Genomic DNA, 26,507 nt, shown 5'->3' with positions numbered 1-26,507 from the left:
CAATCCCCGCAAATCGTGGCGGTCTCGCTCTTAGAGACCAGACCTCACGGTAAATGGTCTCGTAATGTACATCGTGCTGCAGACATTACACGGCATTACGGCGCGGATCGTCGTGTAACATTATCATTATCTCGCAAGGAGCCCAAGGTCCGTCTCTTCTCATCCTCCCCGCTTGCAGGTGTAATTGTTCTTTCATTTGACGCGTACATCGCGTCGCGCGATTCCTCACTGTCTCTTTCTTTCACTTTTTTTTTTCATCTCCGGACCTTTTCCATCCTCGCATGACACTTCGTTGCGAGAGGATGTGGACCGATGAAAAAAAAGCTACCGCTAATATCTCGGGGATTGCCTTTGTTCCGTTCTATCTCTACAACTTAAAGAATATATATACGTTTTATCATCACTTCATTAAAAATTCGAACTGTCGGATTGTTATCATCTGAATATATTTGGAGATTAATAGATGGGAGTTGAGATCAAGACTATAAAAATCTGAAAATTGACTAATAATTCAAACATGCGAAAGATATGGAAAAAATTGATCATCTATTATGTGGACAATAAATGTCATTTTTAAATCTGAGATTTTATTCTCTCGCTCGTCGAACGAATAGATATCGCGTATTCGCGGATGATAATCTCTCTTGAGAGAGTCGCGTCCTACTATGTAAGGAAAGAAGGGAAGAGGAAGGCGGCAAGAGAAGAAGGATCTCTGAACTGATGAGCTCTCGCGATGCTTCTGCCCCAGCGGCTACAGCTATTTTCAGCTGGCTCTTCTATCCTCTCCCTCCTCTTCGCTGAACGATTTCGTCGTGTTCCTTTTGCAGCAGCAACGACGTCGTTGCTGCAGTCAAGCGGCAGCAACAGCAACGGCATTAACCCCGGTATATATACTACGACGAAAGACGGCGGACGGGGCCGGGACGGGTTGCCGTTCAGGTTTTGCTGCAGGGGATCGTTAAGATAATCGCCGCTATCCTCATCCTAACTTAGCCTTAACCGTATGATATATCCATGTCTCGCTCGCGGGCCTCCCGTCCTCCTCCGCCCTTTCCTCTCTTCAAACCTCCACCTTCTTTCGCCTCCCTTCTATGGTCTCTCTTCTCCTTCTCTTTTTCTTTATCTATTCCGATGCATTCTCCTCATTCACGTCATTATATGCTTCATCGATGCAGGCACACTACGTGTGTGCGTAAGTTATACGCGGGATTCACGATCGGCGATCTGTGATTTAGGGGCGATGAAATTAGATGTAGACTCGCATTTTGCAGAATTTGTTTCGCGGAATTTATTCAGCAATTAACAGAGCGGCTTTGCGAAAGTAATTGCGATAATTATTGCGGCCGCGTGTACAAGGCGGCAAGATTTTCTATGTCTCGGAAGGACGCGATTGTGAACTCTCAAAGACTATCGTCGATAATCAAAGTAACCCCGTTCATCGATCGCTGATGATTGTCTTTCATTGTTAGACAGGTGCCTGCACGCACTAATGAGCGCGTATGATGCATACAAAATGATGATTCTGAATAGCGTCGTCATCCTTCGATCTTTTTTTCTCTTATCTCTTCGTGACTATCTCTATAATTTTATCTCTCTATACACGGCATTGATTATCATCATTAAAAAAATCTGCACCAAGGATAGTTTCGGCAATTTGAATAACTGCACATCGCAGAAATTATGATTTTTATCCGTCTTTGAGAAGATTGTTTGTTTAATCTTCTCCTAAACCTTGTCTAATTTATAAATTTATGACACTAAAATTAATAATTTAATTATGACATTAGAATTATTAATTTATGATATTATAATTAAAACTATAATTAAAATTTTGGAATATTTGTATTTCTTCAAATTAAAAAAGATGACATTTCTGACTACTACTATGGACTATCATTTTGGCTTGACTATCTGCGGACATTGCAGTCTGTCTTCTTACGATAAAACATACATATGAGGTGCGATTTTCGTCAATGGCACCTCATTTCGCTCGTTTAATCTTACTGACCCGCCGACCCCAGAGATTCTCCTCTCTTCGGGAAGTCGCGGGGAGCCGCAAGGACGCGAAGGTACGATCGGTCGTCGTCACCTGCCGCCGCCGGCCGGTCGTGCACGCTGATGTATAATGCGTTACACAGGTATTACAGGTATTATCCGTATTACACGTATTACGAGTATTATACACGTATTATACGGACGTACGTGCGACCTCGAAAGAACAGGCCTGGCACGACGGCTCCTTCTTTCTCCGATTTCCCCCTCGCTCGTCTTCTCTCTCTTTCTGCGGCTGCATCTTCTCTCGACTACATCGTCATCCTTTCCTGCATGCACAGCCTCACTACGTCCTTCTCTCCAATCGTCTTCCTTCATCGCGCGACTCATCCTCTACTCTCCCTCACCTATTCTCTCTTCTACCTCTCTTCTGTTATCTTTTTACCCTAAGAGCTGGTGGAGAACGAGCGGGCGGTTTAACGTCCGCGACTTTTTCTCGCCTTCCTTCCCCTTTCTCTCTGCCCCGTCTTCTTCTTCTCTCCTTGGCTCCGATCATCTCTCGTCTCTTCAGAGTTGCACTCCTCAGCGCTTCGCGCGCGATGCATCTCTATGCAACTGCGTCGAGATTCAGGAAATTTCTCATCCCTTATTATGTTTCTTTATCTCAAACAAATTGTTGACTCAAGGATAGATATAATTTTTTTTTATTAGTATTTCTTTTTATTCGATTCTAGTTATAATTTCATTTTAATGAAAGATGCTTTGATCTTTGAAAGATATTTGTAAGATGCAAACTATGACAACTTAAAACTTAAATCATAAAAAAAAGACAAAGTTTATTAAAGATTCCGTACTTGGATTAAGCGTGATAGATTTTTAATTCTCTGCATATTCTGACGATTGTAGCAATTAATTATACTTTATATTTCTCAGAATATAAGATTCTCATAATTCCTCCGATAACATCAAATTCTTGAAACTACAACGCAAATTTTGATTCCTGCAATATAAATAATGATATGTATCGACTATTACATCGTATACCAATCTCCTCGAGCGCGTGTGGTTTTCTTCTATTTCCTCAATAAAGGCTAATAATAGAGAAAAAAACATTACATGAATCAAATTTTATATAGTCGTTACGTAAATTCTCCTATAAATAATATCTTAATAATTTATTTTTTTTTATGCTAGCATTTTACATCAAAATTAATTGGTATTAATTCTCGTTGCAGTAAAGCTCGCTTTCAATACGTAACATATTTTCTTATTTCGAATTATTTTGAATTATTTTTAATCCTCAAAGATAAATCAATTATAATATGAATAATATACTTATTTAATGAAAACTTAATTATAGGTATTTTAATATTGAAAATCTGATTTTTTTTTTACTAAAAGAATTCGTCGTTAATAGTTGATGCAATTGAAGTTAAATAAGCATAAATTTTAAACAGAACTTTTCTACGTTAAATATATAATTTTCATAAAATATGCTTACAATGTAATTATTCATTGAGCGTCATCGCGCAAATAGGCCATGCGAATTGAACAAGTCAGGTATCATCGATCTTCACTCATGGAGAAAACGACCTCGGTATAATGCTCGACCTTTACGAACCGGTCCCCCGCGAATATAGTTGCATTTGCATGCTGACACAGGTGTATACCTATGTTGCACACGATGGGCGGGATTCGCGCTATAAGGTCTCGTACACATTAGATGTACACGCTAATAACAGGCTTTGCTGCGAGCGACAGTTATTTGCGTATCCAATTTAGAATCGCAATAAGCTTCTGGAAGGAAAAAATTCGCAGGCTTTATATGTTAAATAATTAATTGAATTATTATATTTTATAAAGAATTTTAATCAGCTATCGTTATTTGCATCAATCAGATTGTATTATAAATCGTGATTTCGTTTGTTGCTTGTACTACTTGCGACGATTTGTTCGGGACGATCGAGAGCGAACCGTGTAGATTCGCCTTTAATCCACGACGATGGGAGAGGAAGACAGGTTTCGTCGATCGCGAGGGAAGGCGTTTCTGTTATGCATCTCGATGCAAACCCGTACCCGGTACGGCGGTCTCTTATCGGCTAGAGGCTAGAGAATGATCTCGTTATATAGTGCACGACCTTAGCGAAACTGGTTGACAAATGAATCGATTTGTACGCGTTGCTAGTTGCGGCGCGATGAATTACGCTACATACTTAGAAAGAATCGGGGAAAAAATTCATGTGCGATAACAAGCTGTTCTGGCACAACACATTAGCTTTCTATGTCATCATAAAGCGAGATTGGAGTTAGAGTAGACCCAGTTGCATTGCTAGTGCGTTTTAAATAAACCTAACTTATTGTTAGTAATTCTTTTTTCCTTTCCTACTTATTTTGTGGATACGAATTATTTTATAAATTTGTAATTTGTCGGAAGGAATATCTTAAATTATTACTCTGAAGATATAAAAGTACGAGAGTTTTCGGGCAAAAATAAAAATGATCGATAGAACTGATCTTTATGCGTGTCACATATGAGATAAAGTACGAGCGCGCGACGATGAGTTCTCGATATGCTCATTCATACTTCGCGTCAATAAATTACAATACGTGTATGCTGATTGAAGGCGTATGCATGTGCACAAATCGGTTCCTTACATATCTCTCTCTTTCAATTAATCGGGTACTTCACCCGATTCATCCGATCCACCTCAACGAATCCGATCGTTTGCGTCGTCGCCTCTCGTTGAGGACATTCGATTTGCATTTGACGATCGGTGATGTAATCCACGTCATTCTTTTGCGCGATCACGAAATGTGAAGTGACCGCGAACTTGACTAGCGTGTTTGCATTCAGGGTCACGTCGATTCAATGACGTAGCTAACGAGTGACCGATGCAGTACATTGGTCGTCTTAAAAAGAAAGTAAAAAAAAGGGAAAATAAAGAGAAAAAGGGAACAAAAAAGAAAGAAATTTAATTTGATAGAAGGCTAATAGCAGCTGTTAAGTATATATGTTAGAAAACACTTGCAGTATATTAATCATAGTATTTATGTCTCTCTCCGTAGATACCACGGAATTTCGACCTTTACTTAAGCCTTTCTTAGTTAAAGGTTGATAATTAATTGACAATGAGAAAACTTCAAACTTATATTCATGTAGCGTGTAGTACGATCTAATGTTCAATGACTTGGTATTAATCAGGCGTGTAACTAAATAATGTTTACATATGTTATAATAATAATGTTGAATTAATTAATGTATCTGCTAGATTGTGTTTTATGTCGAAACATAATTTAATTTATTTTAATTAATATCCTTGGCAAGAGATGCCTTAGGCTTGGATACATAATTTTCACAATTAAAAATCTTGAGAGAAATTTGAAAAATAAAATTAATTCGAAATTGTTGAAGGAGTATGATTTCAATGGTTTTCGTATTTCGAAATATTCAGCATAATCTTATATTTTTAACACATTGTTTAATTCTTTGACAACCAAATATATCAGAGATATATTGATTATATTGTCCAGATAAATCGATTATTACTCTTTCTGAAGTTCCAAATTTAAGACTCTCTTATCTATCATGTCGCTCTTCTAAGAAATTCTTTTTAACTAGTGGAAAATTCCCGCTGCGTCTCGATGGTCCCCAGTAATATTCCACTGGCTAACGGCCGTAAGCCCTTTAGGAAACGTGCGTGTTACTTTACAATCGCCCTTAAGTCAGAGTTCTTTGAAAGGGTCTCTCAACAAGGAGTACTCACAAAAGGTTCCTTTTATCTTTCGAGAGACAAACAAGAGTATCTATTAGGGTCAGATCAAATAACAGGCCTTGGAGTCCACTTGGATCGAAGGCAACAGCGCGCATGATAGGGTACAGAGATTGTCCGTGTCCGTTAAATCACACTATAGAACTCTGTTTGTTAGAATAATTTGCAACACGCGATTCATGTAACGATTCCTCGCATAACTGCGGATTAAAAAGCTTTCTAGAATCAAAGATACGTCGTAAATCGTGAAATTCAATGTAATCGAAGAGCTCATCTCATCAATACTATATCTATACGTTTATAAATTAATAAAATAAAAATCTAAACACGTTCATAAAATAATATTTTTATTTATAATTAAATGTGGATAAGAAAAGACATTATTTTGATTTTGCTTCGTAGATTGTTTGCCTTTCTTCCGCGTTTCCGCATATAAAAATGGCTTACCGAATACCAATGCCATATTAGGTAAATAAAGGCAAATTCCATATTAATTTGCGACCTCGACAATAGCCAACATGGCCGTTTATATTGCTTCGAGTGCAGATATATTTCTTTTGGTTATTTCGGATGAAGGTCCACGCTCTTCAGCGCATAAGTATCGTCGATTAACGCGAATATGTATATTTGAATAGAGATGTTTAATTCATCTTTATCTCTCTCGAGAACGAAGAGGGAAGTGATTCATCCCTTGCTCAAGGATTATTACTCTCCATGGGGTCATCACAATGTGTGACTATGCTTTCTTCGCATCTCGTATTCCGGCTCATATTTGTATATAACAAAGCATATATAATTAAATAATTTTTAAAATTAAAAAAATTTTTTTGTTCGAAAAGAATTGATTAATATTAACTTTTTCCTTTAATCGTCATATACCTAATGTCACCGTCATGTCAATTTGACGTCAAATATTTTTATATGAGTTTTAAATGTCGACAGCAGAATATTTGATTACGATGACAATATAGAATTTAAAACAATATTAAATTTATAAAGAAAAATAAAAAAGGTTTTTAAACAAAGACAATAATAAAAAAATAGTGCTTTGATCTGTCAAATTTAATTTATACTTTATCAAAATCATAATGCAATTTTTAACCTTTTTGTATTTTAATCAATGGAGAGTTTAATAGAAATTTATTTTGGATTAGCCGCTTCGATGTCGTAAGAGCATGTTAGAGAGACGTCAGTATTCTTCCTGGTTAGTCTGAGTTTCCGCGATATTCATCGGACCCGATGCGATATTCCGAGCGCGATGTCGCTTCGTGACTTTGTCAATGGACGCGCACTGCTGACGATAAGCGGAATCCTGATCGTGAATGGAATCCATTGCACTTTTTTGAATTTATAAGTTTTAGAGATAGTTTCAATATAAAACGCGCGAATATAAAATTTACATATCAGTTGCTTAAAGCTGCGTATCTTCCTGATAAGCAAAAAAGAAGCGCGATTCCTCATATATTTACACATTCACTCATATCTATATAACTATTTATCATAATTCCTGAACGAAATAAATAATAATATGCTAATAACGCATTAAATGTATTCGAATAGAAAAACGAGGTAAAAAAATAATTAATCTGTCAAAAATAATGTTTTATGACAGCTAATGAGGATTAATTTGCATTTACTTAGTTGGAACGGTTGGTAAGATGAAGCATCAACGATGAGAGAGATCTCGACGATAAAAAGTCCATCTTGTTGTTTTTACACCTAATGCATTCTGAAATCAATGTCATACATAAATACATACTGGCGTGTGTATCACGAACAGCTTAGTCATTAGACCGCGGTATATGCATTAGTGTATGTGTAAGAGAACGGGTTTAAATACGCAGTAATATGATAATTACGAAATAAGCATGGCGTTTGGCGCCGATATTAGTTAACGCTGTGAGAAGAATAATAAAAAAAAATCAATTGCATTAACAGAGTATAGACGCGCTAATCAACTTTACATATTACGCACTTATGTATGTATGTGAAGCAATCGTTCTATCTTTCCTAAGACTCATTTCGTACTTTATGAGCGTTAATTGGATCGATTCCGGCGAAAGTGTATTATGCATTTATGTTTGCGCATACATATACGTTTCTTTTTTTAATTTCACTCTTTTCATGCTGCTCACGCTTTAAGATTATTCACTGTCTAAGTATGAGTATGAGGAAGAAGCCACTGCCGGTTTAGTTCAACCTTGAACGTTGTCAATTAGGAGAAGCGCACTAATTACGTTCGCACTGCGTAAGGAGTGCTTAGAGCGCGATTGATTAAGATACCTGGTGCAAACAAAATTGGCGTTAATTCGAGTCTAGGAAAGTGTCGATCGGGGATGCATAAATATCGGGCTTGTTAGATCGAACTCTATCGGAGAACAACTGCGTAGAAGAAATAGTAAAATTTCTCTCCATCTTTCTTTCCTTTCCCGTTATTCCCCAGGTAACTGTAAATACGATCCTAGGTCCGTCTCGGTCATAAATAATTTTATTTTTATTGTTTTTTATCACCCGAATTTTTCGAGCTTTACCGAGTTGCTTATAATAATTTTCGTGGATATTTTAATTGGAATATCATAACGTTGGACTATTACGTACATGTCAAACGCGATACGTCATGTAATTTGATCTTAATCACGGCTTCGAAATGATTTGTTAATTTTATCTTTGCCTTATCGTTTAATTGAAATCCAAAAGCACTTAATACTTTCTTTACACGAGCAATTTACGTTTAATAATTCTACGTTATTTTTTTTTTTTTTTTTTTGTGAATTTAAAGTTGCATGTACAATATAGAATTCATAGATATCACCAAAATTAGCATGCTGATATGAATCTAGACGAGACATCTTTAATAAATGTCTGCTTTATATTTTTCTGTTATAAAAAAGAAAACAATTGATTTTTTATCATTTTTTTTACAATTATTTAGATGTCTATCTGATAGGATCAACAAAATATTTTATCTGATTTATTTTAATGGCCCAAATGTGCATTCGCGTAAACGTTTTTAATTTACGTTTTTAATTAAAAATAAAATTTAACCTATGATTAAAATTAATTAGTATTAATTAATATTATTAATCCTACTTCTCTGATGATTTGATTTTGACATTTTCGCGACATTTCGTGATATTTTCGCATACCAGTAAGAGACACGAGACACGTGACTTCATGTTTAATTACGAGTGATGCAAGTTGAAAGACCATTGCTCGATCAAGACAAGGACACGAAAGATTGACGATAGAAAATATAATCGTGCATCATAAGTATTTATTACGCAACATTTTTTTTTTATATTTTTCTTTTGCGATGTTTATTTGAAAAGTTCAAGGCTTAGATAACAAGTCTCCTCGTTGAAACTGCGTTTTGTTATTAGATCAATTAAGACACATAATTAATATCGTGAAATACATTGCTATTAGACTACCCGATAAACTGATGAATGAGTTGGATTAACCGGTTGAAGATATCTAACTTAAAATCTCCGTGTCATTATCATACGTGGCGTGTACATTTTAATCTGGTCGTTCAGTACAACAAGACCTGTTTGCTCCGAGAAAATTCATTTTAATTAAATAGCAGTGCATTGAATATCTTAGGCCTGGGTTAAAAATTGCACTATGATTTTAACAAAGTATAAATTAAATTTGACAGATCAAAGCACTATATAAACATAGAGAATGTATTTTTACTCTTTTTTACATTACGAAAATTGTAGGCTGTAATATATAATATGCAAAAAAAATATTTTTAATGCATCATACTCTGTCTATAAAAAATTGATTTCTATTTATATTATAACTTCGACAAATTTTATCCGTGTCACGATCTAGATTCGTCTGGTATTTCTCTCGATCACTCGCTCGTTCTATCATCTTCGAATTCGCACACTTTTCCCTCGAACGTCGCGAAGTTTCCAAGTTTGTTGAACGACTTCTTGGTCGCTGCCTCTGCGACATAGGAAGTCTCGGGAGCCCGTATTAGCAGTCCGAGTGCGAAGTGCGAAGTACAGTAGACGTCTTTCTCTCTCGACGATCTCAATGTCAGTAGTCAGCTTGAGCTTAGCACTGCGCACAATCGGAAGAGGGAAGAGAGGAGAGAGAGAAAAAAAAGGAAATACCGGCAGGGGTTCGGCCATGCCGTGCCGCCTTCTGCTCTTCGTGTACCCGACGCTACGTGACGCGACTACGCTACTGAGAATTAACGATGCCTTTGCCTGGTGCTGCAACGATAAATTCACCGGCGCGAGTTTCCGTCTGGTGCTCCTTTATCGTCGTCGGGGGCCAGGTATGTGGCGAATCGAAGCGTCGATTCGGAGTCTACCCGAGCAATAATAAAGTTCCTACTAGGGAGAGGAGACACGCGAGGAGCCCATTATCGGGGGAGATTCATTGATAACGAGATTGTTTGTAAAGTACAGATATAACAAGCTGAATAAACGACTTTTGGAAATGATAAGGACGAGATGTTTCAAATAAACGTGCATCTTTAATAAGTAGCGGCGAAAATCTATCTTCTGAAAATATATGGATACTCTAAATTTCAAAGTCCCTATAAAATTCCTCAGTCCTCCTCGAAACTACCCTGCGCTTTTACGCAACAACCGGGCTCGCTTACAGGTCGTTTCTCGTAGGGTCTCCCGACGGAAGTAGCGTCTGTGCGGCGAGACGGATGCCCGAAAGAAAGTTCTCGAAGTCAATTCCGTAATAGTCGGCGTAGCATTGAATTCAATTGAATAATGGTCGGCCGGATCGGTGGGAAGGGAGACGAGGCGCGAAAGGCAGCCGCCCCGATCATTATCCATTATTCGGCTGATTATCGTGATATTCGCGCGGCGTTCTCTCGCCTTTATCACCGCGTTACTCAACGCGTCGTCGACGAATACCGAGAGTGTCGAGAGGGAGTGACATGGGGGAGAAAGAAGTTTCGAGACTATCGTTCCCCGGATGCTAGGCGATCTGCTCTTTTTCCGTCTTTTTTTCTATCTCTTTTTTTTTTCGTTATCGTGCCTCTTCTGTTAGGTGAACGATCGTGCCTCGGCTCGCCCGGTGGACGAAAAATGGCCATCGGTGTTCGCCTAAATCGCATCATTATCCCATTCGTGAATCGGCGATCCCCCCATCGCTGTCGTTGTAAAGTGGGCCAGTAAAATTTACGACCTTCATCAACATCTCACGAGAATTCGTGTTTGAAGAAATAATATTAACGGCAAGAGCTATTTTACTCGTATCACGCCGAAGATAAGTCACACCGGCGCCGTCCTGTCATTTCTCGTCTGACGGGACACAACGAATGCACAATGTTTCTTCCATTGTACAATTTATTTATCGCGTTATCCTTGATGCGAATTTTTGCGAAATATTCGCTCCTATCTGAATTTTGACTAATTATTTCAACCTTTAAGGCATTATTTTTCGCATGAGACTCTCGAAAAATTAACGTAGAAAATAATATTAATACACGCAAGCGTGAGATTAGAACGAGGACATTGAAACTTTGTTTCGAGAAAAACGCACTTAAAATTCCTGTCTTATCATAGGTACTTTATTATTTCCTTACAAAGCATTTTTCTTCCAACGCACAATTATGAGAACATAGGACGCTTAATTTATGTACGGCTAATATCCCTTTGAGAATGAGACGATGAGCGTTACAAAGTTTGTAAGGACTTTAGCATATCGCGTGACTCGCCGTCGATCGCGATCTCTTCCGATCGAATCCAGGCCATCGATGTCACGTTGCCCTCGCACAACGTCTATACTTAGATCGCGATCAAAACAACGGCCAAGAAACCGATCACTCCGGAAAATGATGGGGAACACGCACAGCCGCGTATAACATATGCGGGCCGAGCGCGTGCGGGAACGCGTGATCCATGCGAGAGAGAAATAATCCCGCCAACAGAGTTCACGGAGGAGGAATCGGCGGCGATCGGCCAAGCCGAGGGGATTTAATGGAGCGTGGCGCGATCTTTAACGGTATAGATTCGTGTCCTTTCGAAAAATTATCATTCGTTTCTCTGTGACGAAGCGCGACATTCGCGGATTAAGACTTATTACATTTGTAAATTCGAGATTCGCAATTAAATTGTACGCCGATATCGACCTCGGGCTCGTTTTCCATCGGTCAGATTGTCTGTAGGCACGATTCTAGGATAGCGATTGCTAGATTTAATTGCGCATTTAAACAGAAAGGGAAAGACACGTCACGCTGACGTTTCTCACGTGTGGGCACTAATTAAAGGCGTTACCTTTGGTATATGTGGGAGACTTTTTCAAGCGAATTAACATTTGCGTGATAAAATACACGAACGTGCGGCAAAACGGTTACGCGTGATACGTAAGCCGTTTAACGAGTAAATCAAGAATCGTCGAGAGATGTTAGCGTTATACAGTGGATACGTATGAGATGAAAGAGAAAGGTTCTCTATCTATCAACGTAGCCAGGCGCAACTTATTCGCGATACTCATTGATCAAAACTCAAAATGCTATTAAGATACGCATTATTTCTCTCTCGAATCTCGCGAAAGAGATGGGACACATTTACCTAATTCGCGGATGACATTTTCATCATTGATTGCCCGGAAAAGGATATCAGTCGAACGAGGTGAGCTGATTTCAGCGGATTACACGAAGAAGGACGCGTTATCAGCGATTCGAAAGCAGTTTACATCGAATGCGCAAAAGTCGCGAAGAATGTCGATCGTAATAGAAAAAAAGAGAGAGATGGAGGACGCGAAACGAGTTTAGCGTGTCTATCGTGATGGGGAATCGATGGCGGTCGTCGAGCTAAATAAACACAAGACCCAATGGAAAAAAGGGAGAGACGAGAGTAGAAATAACGAGACGCGCATCAGGATTAACGGATGGTGCCTAGGTAGAAACCTGGCGCCAGCCATTAAATTAGATCGCGACGACGTGTCACATCGTGTTTCCCTTCCTTATTCCTCCTCTCTCTGTGGTTCTCTTCATTTTCCACTCCTTCCTTTCGTTCGACGACTTTCCTCCTATCTTGCTATTCGCTCGGTGCGAAAGAAATAATAGAAGGCTCCGAGTATCAATGATTCAGGTTTCGCCGATGATCAGCAAAGATCCTGACGTCTGATGGCGTGACGGTAATTTCCTATTATTTAGCGACTCGAGAAATTTCAAAGGCTCATATTTATTTCGAAGACCCTCATATTCATTTGTCATTTTTTTATTTCATCCGTAGCGAAGAATATGTATAAAAGAGAAATACACGGGATTGGAACTTTAATATTATTCAGATGTGATGTCTCAGATATACGCTCGCCTCTCCCTGAAAAAGAAGAAAATCCTAATGTTACACACATAGTTCAGTCGTGTAGTCATAAAACACAATTAGCTCGACGAGCGAGTACGTTCTAAAAGTACGACCGGAGAGGAGAACTCGGTGTCGATTCGAAACCGGTGGCTTAGGAGGATAGTAAAAGAGACGGAGAGAGGAATAGCTGGAGACCGGAGAGATACTAGAGGACGGAACAAGAAGGGTGGAAAAGAGAAGAAGAGAGAGAAAGAGAGAGAGTCACGGGATGAGCAGGTTTAGCTTCTCTTCGCCATACGACGATCTGCAACCGTATCGACGCAAATCCCCGTATACGGTCGCGGTGTGCTCAGAGGAAGCAAGGACAAGAAGGGAGATCGAAGAAGAAGAGGATGAGGCGCAGGAGAAGAAGAAGATGGTGCAGTCATGTAAGCGGTGCATCGATGAGAGCAGGCGGAGGAAGGGAGGAGATAGAAGGGGGAAGAAGAAGGACCGCGCGATAGAGGAGAAGGTGGATGAACGAGAAGAAAAAGAGTCACCCTCCCGAAGGCGATGCGACGACCGGTCGCCAAGGGACGGCGAAGATTCCGCGCGACCTTCGAGGTTTTGCTTGGCGTTCGCCAAGTTCGCCGACCTGTTCCTGCGTCGACCCGTCGTCGTTAAACGATTCAATATCCCTGCACGTACGTTATAATCGATCCCGCGAGAACCGAACGGCCGCGTAATCACGCAACGTCAGCGAAAACTCGATCTATATATCCCTTTCCCTCGATTTTCAAGATCAAGGAAGATTCGATGTAAATCTGTAAGAAGATTTATAATCTCCTTTTCGATTTCGATGAAGATTTACATGTTTTGTTGATCGGGAATCTCTTGCGCGGTTTGTCGTTCCGCTTTGTTTGCGCGTTCGCCACGCTTCGTAAAGCCTTGACCTTCACCTTGCTCGGTTGCCCCGATGTTATCCTCTCTAGCCTATCCTTTCGTGAGCCTTACGCCATATTTCTCGCGCTCGAGAGAGATCCCCTTCGTACTCGATTTCGCCTTCTCGTCCTCCTTTATTTTTTTTCTCTCCTCGACACCGGAGTCCACGACCCTCGTCGGTGGTAACCATTGTTAACGACTTTTCGAGGCCCGCAGGCTGGTCCCACCGACGAAAGCCAGCCAACGAACTCTTAGGCTCCGGTAATAACTTTTGCCGTCCGATGGCCCGTGATATAGTGGCCGAGGTCTCGCGTTCTTGTCTTCTCTCGAAAAAAATACGATGCTGCTAGCGTAGGAGAAGATGCCGCGGGATTCTTCTACGTGGATTAAATCCTCGCACCCCTCCCTGTCCGTGGCGAATGAAAAATAGAAAGGGGATTAAATCCTCGCACCCCTCCCTGTCCGTGACGAATCAAAAATAGAAAGGGGATAAAATTTCCATAAGGAAAGAATCGTTTATCGTTTGTATGCGTTGCGGGGGTTAAATATCATACGATAGGTTTTCATAGTGTTTCCCAGTGACATTACGCGGTATTAACGATGATCGTTTTCGCGGAAGATACATTGGCTCGATTGGATAGTCGCTCCCGGAATGTTAGAGTCTCTCTACTCGTCTCCTGCGGCCGCCGTCGCGTCGGAATCGTATTCACGACATAATCTACGTGACAATTCCCCGTCTGCTTCCATTAGTCCACATTTCCACGAAGCGCGACGTAGCGCGCGCGTATCGCTTCGTAATAATATTTCCTTGAAGTGGCGTACAGATGCCGACGACGACGACGACGACGAAGAGCAGCAGTAACAAGTACAAGGTTACGTTTCTTTTGCCGCATCCTATTACCCGCTTCTTTTCAAGTTTCCACGGCGAAGTCTCCGCCGCGCCGATACACGGTCCAGCGCTTTGCGATATAAATAGATCCGATCACGGTGGATGATGGTGGTCGAGAGAGACGAAGAGGATGAGAAAAGAAGGAGGAGATGGTGGCGGTGGCGATGCTGTGGAAGAACAAGGAGAGGACCATCTCGCGTAATGATGCCCCTCGATGGAGTGCACGATGAAAACGAAAAGAGAGAGAAAGACAGGGGGAAGAAAGAAAGATAGAGAAAGAAAGAGAGAATGCACCTTGAATGCGTGCATCCGCAGAAACATGCGTAATGCGCGCGCGGTGCAGATTGCAGGGGACCACTCCACTTTGCTCAGAGCGTGACTATCGGAGCAGCCATCCTCCTTTGTCCGTGCCATTATTAAGCGGAAGGAAAAGGAACGTCTTTATGGACGACCATCTCCTCGGGACACCTCCGTGTGTCTCGTTAACGTCTTGTGACTTGCGTGTCGTGTCCAGCGAGGAGAACGCGATTCTTGACGATAGGTTCTGAGATTGTTAGAGTTTGATTCAATCTGAGGGAAACTTGACAATTGTTTCTTAGAAATTTTCTTTCTTTTTTTCTTAAGTTTGAGATATAAGTCTCTAGATATAAATATGACGTTATCTATCTTCTTCTCTTATTATTTTTTTTCAGTTGCAAAATTAAGGATGACAGTAGCGTTGAAATTAAAGTTTAATTGAAAATAGATTAAATATTCCATTTTGTTTGAGGAAACACATTTTACCCAATCGTACATATGCGTACTTGGACCGTAACAGCGAGAGTTGTCATAAAAAAGGTAATTTCCTCGAGGAATGTATCGCTGTCGGCGATGGCGTTTGTACGTACCCTTCCAGTCAGTCCGCACCAGGCAATCATTTATCGCGATATCTTAATGTCGCCGTTAAAAACCACGGTTGCTCGCCGCAACGAGTGCAATCTTGCTTCTCGCGTCTAGCTCGGATCGCGACAACAGTCGTTACCCCTTTTTGTGCGTGCCATTAAATGTGAGTAAGGGTGTCTTTAGAACGTACGGAGAGACGAGCCTTTTATTGCCGCTACATATATGCGCGTCTTACGTCGCCGATGTCCTCGTTAGAGATCGTCTTCGTCGTTCGATTACGAAAGAAGCTGCAAGGATATAAAAAGATAATCAGAATTTGATTACTCCATCGTTCGCTCGGACAGGGGGAGAGGAAGAGGGACACTCGTTTCGAGATTTCTCAAAATATCTCGGTCGTTCTCCTTTGTCGCCCCTCGATTTATACCGCGCCTGATCGTCGTAAACTATATTAACAGCGCTGTTAAATCTTTCGCGAATATCCAACATCCCACACCAGGATGGTGGATATTCGCGAAAGATTTAACAGCGCTGTTAATATAGTTTACGACGAGAAGCTGCTTCGATGAAGGGTTAGCGCACGCAGAGTTTCCAAGATGCGAGGAAGAAAGCAAGGTGAACCAGCTTTCCGCCTCTCGTCTTAATCGTTCCGTCAATCTGATGGGAGGAAAAGGAGTCGGATTTTGCCATATGTTATCTTCGGCGCGGTATAATGTAAGCCTCTCTATGAACGGTGAACGCGTCTTCTTCACAGGCTTCGCTTCCACATTCACGTCTTCACGTCCGTGATATTATTATTATCTATATAGCGTTATAATTGGTTTTTAACTTGCAATATCCTTTATATCATGAATAATACACACACTTTAACAATTTTTATATTATTTTATTAATAAGATTTTTATTTAATTTTCATATTTATAATAAAATTTTTTATGAGTTATATCCTGCATCTTGCGATGCAATCTACTGCTATCTCGGTCATACTCGCTGCTAAATCCTCTAGAAGGCATCTTCACGATGCGTTCTAGCGCGCCCTTGATTCGACCGCAAAGTAATGCGCAAAAAGCCGCTTCGGAATAGAAGAGAAGCATCGATAGGAGGAGGAGGAGAACTCCCAAAGGTGCGATGCACCTCTATGCACCGCGCCGCAGGATCACGGCGCATAGGACGCAAGAAAACCTTCGCAAGGCAAACCAGCCACCTCGCGCAACCTTAATCGTATATGGATCCCCCTGTTTCTCTTTCTCGCGGGCGAGTTTCACGGTTGAAAAATTGACGCCACGAGTCGATGATAGTCGTCTCTTCTCGCGATGCGTGCAACGATATCGTCACCGCGGCCAGGATACGATGATCTCGCGGTTACTTCCTTTCTGAGGGGTTGGGGAGAAGAGGGAAAGAAGGAGACGACGCAGAAGAAGCTGCGACGGGGGGTAAAAAGCCGCCGAGCCGGATGCGTCCCGCTGGTAGAATCGCGCTTGACATAGGCGGGATCGACGACAACGATCGGATTCGAGAAGCGCGAAGGACACGGATGTTAATGACGATGACGTGCGCGTTGGTCAGATGTACAGGCTTCTAATTGATAATTAGACGCGCGAAAATTTCGATATCTCTCTTTTAAGCAAATTGGATAAAAGATCATTTATTTTCACGTTAATATAAATCCTGATAAACTCGTAGATCTTTTAGAGAAGATTGATACGTCGCACATTTCTGTGATGTTAAAAGATTGAATGTCGCGATAAAAAATCCTGAACTAATTCGAATTAGCGTTTACGTTATCCAACCATGCGAAACAGGTATTTCACGGTTATTATCACCGGTTGCTTAAAAAAAAAAAAGAAAAAGGGAACTTTCAGGCGAATCCGAGTCAGAAAGAGCGAGAGATCGCGGGATGATGGCTACGAACATTTTCATCGGAATCGTCGTTTCGACGAAACGGCGTTATACAATCAACTAGCCAGTCAGACGTTCCTCCCAACACACACACATCTCGTTTCATCAGGGATCTAATCCCGCCGCTTCGTATCGCGATTCTACTACGATTCCGCGTCTGCCCGGTTGGCGCCTATGCTCGCGAAGGCATCCGAGTTGAACCGGCCGGTCCTCTTTTGCCTGTATCTCGCAGGGGCGATAGACACTTGGCGTGCAACCGGTGCGACCATGCCTCCTCTGCCGAGATCTATTTATAGATCTCGCGGTATTACCTGCGAGCCAGCGATGTTTGCGATCGCGTGTGCGTGGCGTGCGTGCTTGCGTTCGCCGATTCTCCTCTTCCCCCGGCTTCCTCGAGCTTCCCAGAGGAATACACGTCCGCCTGTCTATCCGTCTGGTGATATATCGCAGGTCCTTTCGACGATTGCTACTTTGTCACGTGGAATCCAGGTGATTATCATACGGTCCTTGATTTCTCGAATTCTTAATCGATTTCCGACCACTGCGAGGATCGAGGATAAAAAGCTCGACATCACTGTCGCGCGAGGCTAGGAAGAGAAAGGATCTATGTGCTCTCGCATCGAGATGATAATAGTACTTGTTGATAGGAAAGACATGTTCGCAACGAGACCATCTCTGTAAAAGATATAGTGTGATCGCATGATGATAGACGGATGGTTTTTTCTGGATTATGCAGATCGCGAACGGTTTCCTCTCCTCTCTCTACCCTGTCGATATTTATAGATCCTAAATATCAGCCAGAGTAAATGGGTATTGGCGAACGAACGAACGGATGCGGCCGTTCCATTTCTTAGGAATGGCAATCTAGGCGGCTATAGCCCGCTATCTTCCTTCCACCTGGTGTGCAATTACGCGGCTCTTGCTCCTTTAGCTCTTCTTTTGGTACGAAGAAGCAGCGCAATGCCTCTCTCTCTTTCTCTGTTACCGCCACGAGACTATTTATAGATCATAGATTACTATCCGCGTGGTAAATACGAGGCTTCTGATATCACGTATAAGCGAGAGAATTCCGCCGATGTGGTCGGCGATAATTATTATACGCCTAGACTGACTGATTATTATTGCGCTCGAATCACCATTTCGCTCTTTCCTTTTTTAACATCTTCGCCGGCTACGTAAACGTCAATCGGCCTCTTTCCCAGCTGTGAGATGATGGGATAGAAATATATATAGAAAGAGAGATAAAGAGAAAATTTATAGATAGAAGTATGACGGATCATCTGAGTATCAGCCGTTACTCGGATAATGTTGGACACATGATTTATCACCAGGAAAATTGCCTGGAGCGCTAAATTTAATCTATATGTAACGTTTATATAAATACGTGAGCAATTCATCTATAGCCAGATTATAAGCCAAGTCATTTCATAAACTAATTTAAAATTTGTTTTTTAAATAAAATCTGCAAAAATTTACACTTACTAAGGGAACACACTTTACGAGAGACCAATATATATAAATTTTCAAAAAATTATTTTAAAAAACGAAAAATTGCGGCCATATTTAAATTCCCCGAAAGAGAGAAGATGGTCACGAGTCAATGCCACTGTCCGATTATGTCGAAGGACGTGTTATCCCTCCTTATCGCGAGCATCGTTACGAAGGGGGTTTTATCGCGGTTGCTGTGAGGCGATTTTATAAATAGCCATCGGGAGCTTGCACGCGGGTTTTGCATGAGGCGCCTAATACGCCCCGGCGATTACTCCTGGCGCCAGCGCATAGTGGGCCTCCTCCGGAGAGTCCTCCTCTTCCCCTCGGCGGCCTTTCCGTCTAATGGCAGACGGTTAATGGGAAGTTAATGTCTGCCGTGTGTTAACTACGAGAGACCGGTCTTTCTTCCTCTTTCCCCACACACAAGAATCTCCTCTTTTCCTTATTCCATCCCGCATATATTCCGCTTTTTCTTTCCCCTACGCTTCTTCTTCTTCATTTTGTCTTCTTTCTTTAGCTTCTCTTCCGATTTCTCGTGCACCGTGCAATTCTTTTCTCCGTGTACATCGGCGTCGATGAGTATAACGTGTAATTGAGCCAAGCTCTAATTGCGTGTACTGTTAGAAGAAAATGAGTTGCTCCTAAAGACTTGATGAGACGAGTATAAAATTTATTTATAGCCACGTGCAAAGTGTTTGGACAAATATTTTCTAATGTATGCATCACTCTTGAGAACTGTTGCCTAAATATTTAATCGATCATATGCTTATACTTCCAGTTTTTATCGTAAAATTATTATTTTCTCTCGTTATCTACGAAATTCTCTCTGCGTGTATTTTAGAAGATTTATTCCTTGTTTTGCTCAATTTCGAGCTAAGAGGCTTTACGTAATCTCTCTCCGATGTAACATCGCATATGTGTATATTACAGCGCGAGAGTTAAGGTTGTAAAATATTTGGAGAGTCTATACAAAGCCTCGCCGATGTTCTCGCGTCTCTCCCTAAGTCGATACCGGTGAAGAGGATTCATAATAGAATCGCTGGCTTCTATTTGCAGATTTTACCTTTTCGCACAGGTTCGCGGTCGTGACAGAACATCGTCATCATCGTACCGGGAATAGAACCGGCCTTCTGGTCGATGCACCTTGACAAGGAACAAGTCTGTGCACCACCGTAATACGTCTCTCTTCTAGGATACGCTCAACATTGTGTCTCTCGAGTCCTCGGGACTTGATCGACGCAATCTCTCGATCCGATTAGATGTTCCTCCTTTGTTCGCTTGGGGACGAACTCCGGGGCAATTGTGTCGTCTTCTCTGCAGATATTCCTGGATGTGACATTGAAGACTCTTTGTTCCATCTATCTTTGTGACACCGATGCTCTTTATTCTATCGCGTTATCAAGCATCGATCTCGTACATCCTTTGCTTCATCGCGATCATCTCGTAAATCTCCTAGTTACGATCTTATTATAGATAGTGTTGAGTGACTTTCGCAGCATTCATTTTCGTATTATTCCATTTTTTAAAATAATTTTTACTCATTAATTTCAGAAATTGATATGATTCATTTTTTAATTTTTTGAAGAATATAATTTATAAAAAGGTGAATCCAAAATAATCATGGCATAAAAGATGATACAGATATTAATTCTATCGTTAATAATTTTTTTTTTTGAAAATTTCTGATTATCGCGATGATTTTGAAAATCATCTCTCTCTATATATATACATATAAAAAATATTAATATTTAATATTGATAATAAATCACGTAGAAAAGAAATGACTTGTCTTCTCCGATTCTGACAGACAAGTCTTAAAGTCCTTAAATTATTCTCGCTCGTGTGTACGAGGGATTAGCGAATAATTACAAATACGATGTATGGTATAAACGTATCTTGAGGCTTCCTCTTCGTTTCGTGACATCCGCTCAACGCACATCTTCGACGCATAATGTGTGAACGCTAACGTTGCGTTCGCAACAGATGGAAGAAAGCACTTAATTTATCGGTTATTGCCCGTTTTGATTAAAATTTAATTAGCGTTTTGACCGCATTTTGTGACACGAGCGCTTGGAATTAATTTCGCGAAATTTTGACTGGATACATTAAATCATTAATCGATTGTGATTAGCGAGTCAAATAAAACTTATAAATAATAAGCAGGGGAAATAGTATTCGGAAAAATAATAAATTAGAAAAATAGTAAGAAAAAAAGAATATATGCGAGATAAAAAAAATACTCTTCAATTTTGCGCAAACTAATGTTTCTTTGCACAAGATGACCCGAAAAGATATATTTTTTTCTTATGGGTAACATGCGTGATAAAATTTTTCCCACGACAAGAAAAAAAAAACACTTGCTGTAAAACGGAGAGAATCTTTTTGATCTCTGTAAATTTGCATCTTATTTTCTCGACCTTCCCCATAGTATTTTAATTATCGCAAAAGTTCTCACGAGAACCCTGTGTATGCTTTTTTGCTCGACATGTTTTCGCGATAAAATTGTAGAGCGTTTCTAGGTATTTTTACATCTTGCAAAATATGTCGAAAAGTGGGGGAGAAAGAATTGTATCTCGAATCAGCGATATGAATATACTTAATGGATATAATCAGCGATATGAATATATTCATATAAAAGCAGAATTCATACGTTTTCTAGATTTTTCGTTAATATTTATTATTTTTAGACAAAAGTATATGTACGGAAAGTGCGATCGTTTAGAAGGTAAAAGCAAGTAGCGAAAAATATATGGTGCTAATGAATGTATTCGCGGTGCGATCGAGTCGGGCAGGAGCTTGAATTTGCTCAACAATTAGCCACTCGAGCGGCTACATTTAGCATAAATATACACAGAGAGAATTTTCTCTTAGAATTTACCCTGAAAATCATGGTAATCGTAGGACAATATGGTATAGAAAGAATTTTTCAAAAATTTCTTTGATTAATATTTATCACAATAAAAATAATATCTATTACAATAAAATATAAAATATGTTTGATTAATTTTACTATGCAGTTTAGTAAAATTAATCAAACATGTTTTATGTTTTATTGTGAGAATATTATTATTTTTATTGTGATAAATATTAATTAGAGAAATTCTCATAAAATTCTTTCCATACCATATTGTCCTACGATTACTATGATTTTCAGGGTAAATTCTAAGAGAAAATTCTCTCAGTGTATATATAAAAATATATTTACATATCGCATATACATGTATATCGTTTTTTGTTTTTACGAGTGGAGAGGTTGAACATAAATGAGTTTGACGAATTTTTCACGTGTCAACCTACCCTTGCATATTTTCGATAATTGTAGGAAAAAATATAAATCCCTTATATCTTTGTTCTAAAAATTAATATAGCCTGATTTTTATTTCCACTACGTTCGTCGTACATAAGAAAATAAATTATCACTCTGTTTTGCGTTTGCCCGCGATTTATTTCGTACTTTGCACGTAGATGTCTATCGTCAGCAGTACACGTGGCAGGAAGTACAATTTTACGAAATTACGTCTCGGTGTAAACGTAAACCGGCGCGCAAACGCTGTAACTCAATCCGTACATCTTAATCCTGAAGGACGTATACCACGAACCGCTCATTAACGCTCATTCGCATGTGTCTGCATATTGAGAAGCCACGAATATCTCGAAACGTCACGGATGATCATCATACAAAGGTCTAAAAGCTTCGGATATAAACTGGCGAATGTTAAGAAAAAAAAAATAGAATAATTAAGACAGAGAATCGTCTTAATTTCGCGCTTTGGTTCGTTGCTCCCGTCGTGCTTTTTCACCTTCCCAGCATCCATCCATATCGCGGACGTCAAAGGTTGCCGGCGCCGACGAGGCGGACGATTCGATCGATCTATGCAGAAGAGACGGCGGCGTTAAAAGCCGCACGTTACCGTGTACGATCTCGTAATGATCATTCCGTACCGTTATTCTCTCGGTCAAGGTTTCCTCGCCGAGATCGAATTGAAATATCCCGTTCGCCGCGCGTGGTCCAACGACCTGACGGAGCCACCTCAGGTGTGTATAGATCCTTCTCTCCTCTCTCTCGGCTCCGCTTGTAAACAACGATATGAAAATCACGCGATGTAATATCAAGGCTAATTAGCGATTAGTGTGCGCATATTTCGTTGAGGGACCAGACCGGAGACGAATCTATTGTATATGGAAATTAATAAAGTTCGCGTGAAGTCAGTAGAGTCTCTCTCGCAGAAGAATATTAATAGACATTTATTAATAATTTTTGGCGCTACGCGTTGATTAGGAGAGACCCGTTTTCTTCAGCATCTCCTTTCGGAATGTCCGAGTCGCTGGCAAAAAAAAATTCCAAAAAATTCATTTTTTGCATATACAAATGAATTCATATTCACGTGGAATAATCCAAGCCACTATTTTATTAACCTGGGGACCAGATTCCAAAGAAGCATCCTCTTCCTCACCTGTGCGAGGATTGCATATGCATAAACCGAGATACGCACTTCCAATCAACCGTGAGGAGAGAATACACACAAGGTGCGGTATAACAACTCTCGGCAACGACGACAAAGAAAATGTTCTCCAATGTGAATCCCGTTTTGCACGTTTTGACGTCTCTTGTCAAAGTCTTGACGCGCACGTGAGGTACAAAGCCACGCGAAGAAATCCGCGCTCTCGCGCAACGTCGTGCGCGAGGTCGTGCGAGGTCGTACCACATGGTGGAGGGACATGTGAACGAGCGGATAGGATAGGTTGAGGGTCGCGAGTGGCCGTTGACCCTGCCTGTACGTGTACCTGTGTGGTATGCCGGTCGTACACGAAGCAGCGCGACTAGACAGGCCGGAATCCACACATCGGTAATAGCTTCTCCTAGTCTCTTACCTCTCGGCTTGCCTCTTTTTCTCGTAAAAGGAGATATTTATGGTTCCCTCGCCTCCTCCTGCGGCCGCGGCGAAAAAAAAGAAGTCCTTCCGCAAACCTCGTGGTTTCCTCCGAGTGTGGGTGTGTGTAATATGTGTGGCCAAGGTGCACACCCCCCCTAATTAAATGACTAAATCTCGGCTCCATAGGCGAAATAGCACCGTTTTGTCGAGATGTCAATTTTTTTCTTCGAAGAGAAATATATATACAGAGAATTTTCTCTTAGAATTTACCCTGAAAATCATGGTAATTGTGGAACAATATGGTATGGAAAGAATTTTATCAGAATTTCTCTGATTAATATTTATCACAATAAAAATAATAATATCATCACAATAAAATATTAAATAATAATATGATAATTTGATTAAATATTTGATTAATTTTACCATGCAGTTTAGTAAAATTAATCAAACACGTTTTATATTTTAATCTGATAGATATTATTCTTTTTATTGTGATAAATATTAATCAGAGAAATTCTCATAAAATTCTTTCCATACCATATTGTTTCACGATTACCTTGATTTTCAGGGTAAATTCTAAGAGAAAATTCTCTCTGTATATAATTCCTCAACTTTGCGTTGGAGATAAACACATGCTCATAATTATTTTTTCGATTATCTTTGAAAATATCGTAAAATATAATATGTATAAATATTTTTTCTGGTCATCTTTGATTTTGCATACGCCTTCATTTGCGATATGCTTGATCGATACAAACTATTTTCTTTATTTGACTGAAAAAAAGAAGCGATAAATATTTGTATCCTAGATTAAATTCTCCTGAAAATTTAATATAAACATTTCGTAATTAATAATTTTTCATACACTGAGAGAATTTTCTCTTAGAATTTACCCTGAAAATTATGGTAATCGTGGGACAATATGATATGGAAAGAATTTTATGAGAATTTCTCTGATTAATATTTATTGCAATAAAAATAATAATATCTATCACAGTAAAATATAAAACATGTTTGATTAATTTTATTATGCAGATTAGTAAACATGTTTTATATTTTATTGTGATAGATATATTTTTATTGTGATAAATATTAATCAGAGAAATTCTCATAAAATTCTTTCCATACCATATTGTTTCACGATTACCATGATTTTCAGGGTAAATTCTAAGAGAAATGTAATTAAATATATTAATCATAACTATTTAATTATTTTAATATATCTTGAATGGAAATTAAGCAGTCGTTTCGTTGAATTTTAATTTATCCTTTCAGCAATTAAAACAGTTAATACAATGTTATAAAATAATAAACATAAATAAGTGAAATATCATAAAATGCTAAAATGTAAAATAATAAATAATAATGATAGCATTGTCGTGTTTTTGAGAAAATCAATATCATTAACTGGTCGAAAACTAATTGCAAATGTTGCATAATTTTGTTGCAGTATCCGTCCACTTTGTCGTCCGATTTTTTACCTGATCAAGACGATCTGAATTGCGCGAATGTACCGGGCACCTTACCACCGAATGCAGATATTTCACCAGCAGCGAGGGATCTTTTGAAACGACTCTTACAACCGGACCCTCGTCTCAGACTCCGAAATCTCCTCAGTCTTCAGCGGATCGCTTTTTACATGGGCCACGATATTCAAAGTTACACGCTAAAAAAGGTAAGTAACTAAAATGATACGGATAATAATCTTGCTTTTCTTGATCATATTAAGGCAGATGATATTTGAATTTATTTACTTTCTTTGAAAATATAAAAAAATAATTAGACTTTGCGTCATATAATATAGGCTGCTTGAATTATTCATATGTTTGAATCACTGCTTAAAACGTAAAAAATGTATATTTTACTTTGATAAAGGATTAAATCAAGAACGAGTTCTTCGATCGATTTAAAAAAAAAACGCAATTATAAATTTGTTTAGGAACCGATAATTAAAATTATTTGCCATCTCTTGTCTCACGTGTAGGAATCGCCATTCCGGATTCTAAGGGCGAGTAATCGACGAGAAACACAGCAGCAAAAAGTGGATTCTTTTGATCACGAATTTGCGAATTTTGAGTCCTTTCCAGACGATAGCGCTACGCAAACGAGTCATTAATGATCTCATGTATATCATACTCTCTAATTATATATGTATATGTATGTCTTTTATAAAAATACTTTTATTGCATATTACATTTCAAAGCGTCGCGAACACGTTTTCAAATGTGTAATGCATAGCAAATTATTTTTGATAAAATTTGCAGAATAATTTTTTTTATATAAATATTGATTGAATATTTGGAGCGATGTATTCGTAGTAATTATATAATCTATTCAATGAATCTCAAATAGATTTTCGAAGAAAGAGCGACTTAAAAAATGCAATTTCTCTTAATACATTACTCAGGTATAACAATGTGATAAAATTGAATAATATATTGAATAGAAACACATCTTGATTTTTTTCTATTTCAGCTCTTCACTCTTTTTTAATCCATCT

At 39.4% G+C, this 26,507-nt stretch overlaps 1 protein-coding gene across 2 annotated transcripts in view; it reads left to right on the top strand.

Moving 5' to 3' along the window:
* S6kl (ribosomal protein S6 kinase like) overlaps window positions 1-26,395 on the top strand; it is a 49,061-nt gene extending 22,666 nt beyond the window's left edge. For both annotated transcript variants that reach the window (XM_083041488.1, XM_083041487.1), the window contains exons 9-10: window positions 25,458-25,682; window positions 25,992-26,395. In XM_083041488.1, coding sequence (XP_082897614.1) covers window positions 25,458-25,682; window positions 25,992-26,123 — 357 coding nt within the window. In that variant the 3' untranslated portion in view covers window positions 26,124-26,395. The remainder of the gene's footprint in view (window positions 1-25,457; window positions 25,683-25,991) is intronic.
* The last annotated feature ends 112 nt before the right edge of the window (window positions 26,396-26,507 follow it).

This window comes from Prenolepis imparis, unplaced genomic scaffold (genome assembly GCF_030444845.1).
Source record: "Prenolepis imparis isolate NDT839.2.m4 unplaced genomic scaffold, iyPreImpa1.0 SCAF_7, whole genome shotgun sequence".
Taxonomy (NCBI): domain Eukaryota; kingdom Metazoa; phylum Arthropoda; class Insecta; order Hymenoptera; family Formicidae; genus Prenolepis; species Prenolepis imparis.
Note: the sequence above shows the minus strand (reverse complement) of the source record. Positions and strands in the feature narration are given on the sequence as shown.